This window comes from Fulmarus glacialis, unplaced genomic scaffold, assembly GCF_000690835.1.
Source record: "Fulmarus glacialis isolate BGI_N327 unplaced genomic scaffold, ASM69083v1 scaffold19878, whole genome shotgun sequence".
NCBI lineage: Eukaryota > Metazoa > Chordata > Aves > Procellariiformes > Procellariidae > Fulmarus > Fulmarus glacialis.
In genome coordinates, this window is record NW_009226562.1 from 414 (window position 1) to 2,439 (window position 2,026).

The 2,026-nt window shown below is 58.9% G+C and overlaps 1 protein-coding gene across 1 annotated transcript in view; it reads right to left on the reverse strand.

Annotated features, from left to right (window-relative positions):
• Positions 1–501: 501 nt before the first annotated feature.
• PAIP2B (poly(A) binding protein interacting protein 2B) overlaps positions 502–2,026 on the reverse strand; it is a gene marked incomplete at its 3' end in the record, with an annotated part of 4,757 nt that continues 3,232 nt past the window's right edge. Inside the window, exon 2 of the mRNA XM_009582854.1 lies at positions 502–706. Coding sequence (XP_009581149.1) covers positions 502–706 — 205 coding nt within the window. The remainder of the gene's footprint in view (positions 707–2,026) is intronic.

Sequence of the window (2,026 nt, forward strand, 5' to 3'; positions counted from 1 at the left end):
GCCAGAACAACCCCCCCGCCGCGCTGGTCCATACAGCCCTGCGGCAAATTCCTGCTTTCAGGGATGAAAACAGGCATTGCCTTAATGCTGCTGCTCGTCCAGCCACCTAGGTTTTCACCACTCTAAACACCTATATAAGCTCGGGGCGCCCAGCACCCCTGGAGCAGACCTGGCTGGTCCTCCCGTACCTCTCCAGCCTGCCAGGACACCCCAGCTCTGCCCAAAAGGCGAGAAAGGTCCCAGTTTGCTCTGGGACAGAGCCCCGCTCACATCCAAACGGCAGCCCCGTCCCCCCATTTCTGGAGAGCAAGTTGTGCAAAGCTGGATACTTCTGTCTTTAGGATACGTGGCTAAAACAAATAGCCTTGCAGAAAACTCCAAAATGCATCGTCACCGGTGCGTTATCACCAGCTTTTGCACCGACACCCCACTGCCAGTAAGGAAACCCCCCATGGAAACCCCCCCTGCTTTCCTGGACAAGTCCTCTGCTCTTCGCCAGACCTCGCAGCACGTTCTCCGAGGCCCTTACCAGAATGTCCTCTGAACTGTGGCCGTCGCCAACGGAGAGCCCGTTCAGCTGCTGCTGCAGCTGCCCCATGCCCTGGGGCAGGTCGCGCGACGGAATGAACCAGTCCTGGTCTTCTTCCTCCAGCATCTCCTGGAAGCAGCGGTCGAGAAACTCCTGCTCCTGCAGCTCCTCCTCCACCTGCCCAAACACACCCGTTAGTCGCAGGAACAAACGATGCTTTTTCCATACGCTGTCCCCACCTGGTAAAAGCAGAGTCTGCAACGTGCCTACCTCACCTCGGTACCTGTCCGTGCCTCAGAAACACCACGGCAGCATCAGAGCTGTATTATAAACCTGGACGAACACAGCTTTGTCCACCTGTCTGTAGCCAACCCCAGGAACTGCAAGAGCACAAAAACCGGCACCTTTTGAGCGGAGCAAAGCCGTGCTCAGGCATCGCTTCCCGGCCGCTGCAGACCGCCGGGGAGGGGAGATGCAGCCTGCAAGCTCACGGCACCAGGCGAATCCAGAAGGGAACGGGATAGGATTTACGGGACATCCAGATGGATCAATGAGGATTTCAGGCTGCCGGGCTCCAGCAGAGCTTGCTGCAAAATGAAGGGGATGGCTAATAAAGTCACAACCGGGAAGCAGTGCTAGACGTGCGTGTTGTTGTGCGGATCCTCTGCTACGGAGCGATGCTGTCGCCCTGCCAGCCCGTATTTTGCTTTCTTGCTTCCCGTGCTTCTCCGGTTCGCTAAACAGGCTCTGCTCAGCCCCCTCGGCAGACCGGTGCTCTGCAAGCACCGACGCAGGGTGGCAGTCGGCTCCCGTCGAGTGCACCACGGGTGACGCCATCTCTGCTGCAGGGAAACTCCTCCTGAGGCTGAAGAAAGCCACGGGACCTGGCTTGGGCTCCCGGCGCAGGGGAGCGCAGGCAAAGCGAGGCAGGAGAGATGGGCAGGAGGGGGGTCCGGGGGTCCCGTCCTTACCCTCGAGCAGGCGCGTATCATCAGTGGGTCGCACTGACCAGCTCCTCCCATCTTCCAGGCTGGTTTTCTCTGGATGCTGACTCGAGCAAAGCAAGCGAGGCAGCGAGCTGGGCAGCCTAAGCCCGTGCCGTCAGCGGCCTCCTGCTAAACAGGCACGTGGTCGCCAGAAAATGAGCAGACGGGGCGACAGCCAAAAAACAGCACGATTTTGAGCAGCTGTTACTGAGTCCAAGAGGGCTGAGTGAATCCATGAACCACAAAATGCTCTGAAAAGCTTTAAACCCTTCAATTTCACCAGAAAGCAGAAACTACAACCAAAACTGGCTTCCTGGGGGGAAAAGGGGAGCTCTGCAACCCACCGCGCCCCGCACTGCAGACCCTGAGCTGGGGACGGGCCGGCAGCCCCTGCCACCGGTGGGCTACCGGGGTCCTGCTGCCCCACCACGGCCTTTACAGAGACTTGTTCATCAGAATCGGCTTGGGAAGGGAAACCCGGGAAACCTACAGTGGTAACGCCCTTCAGGTT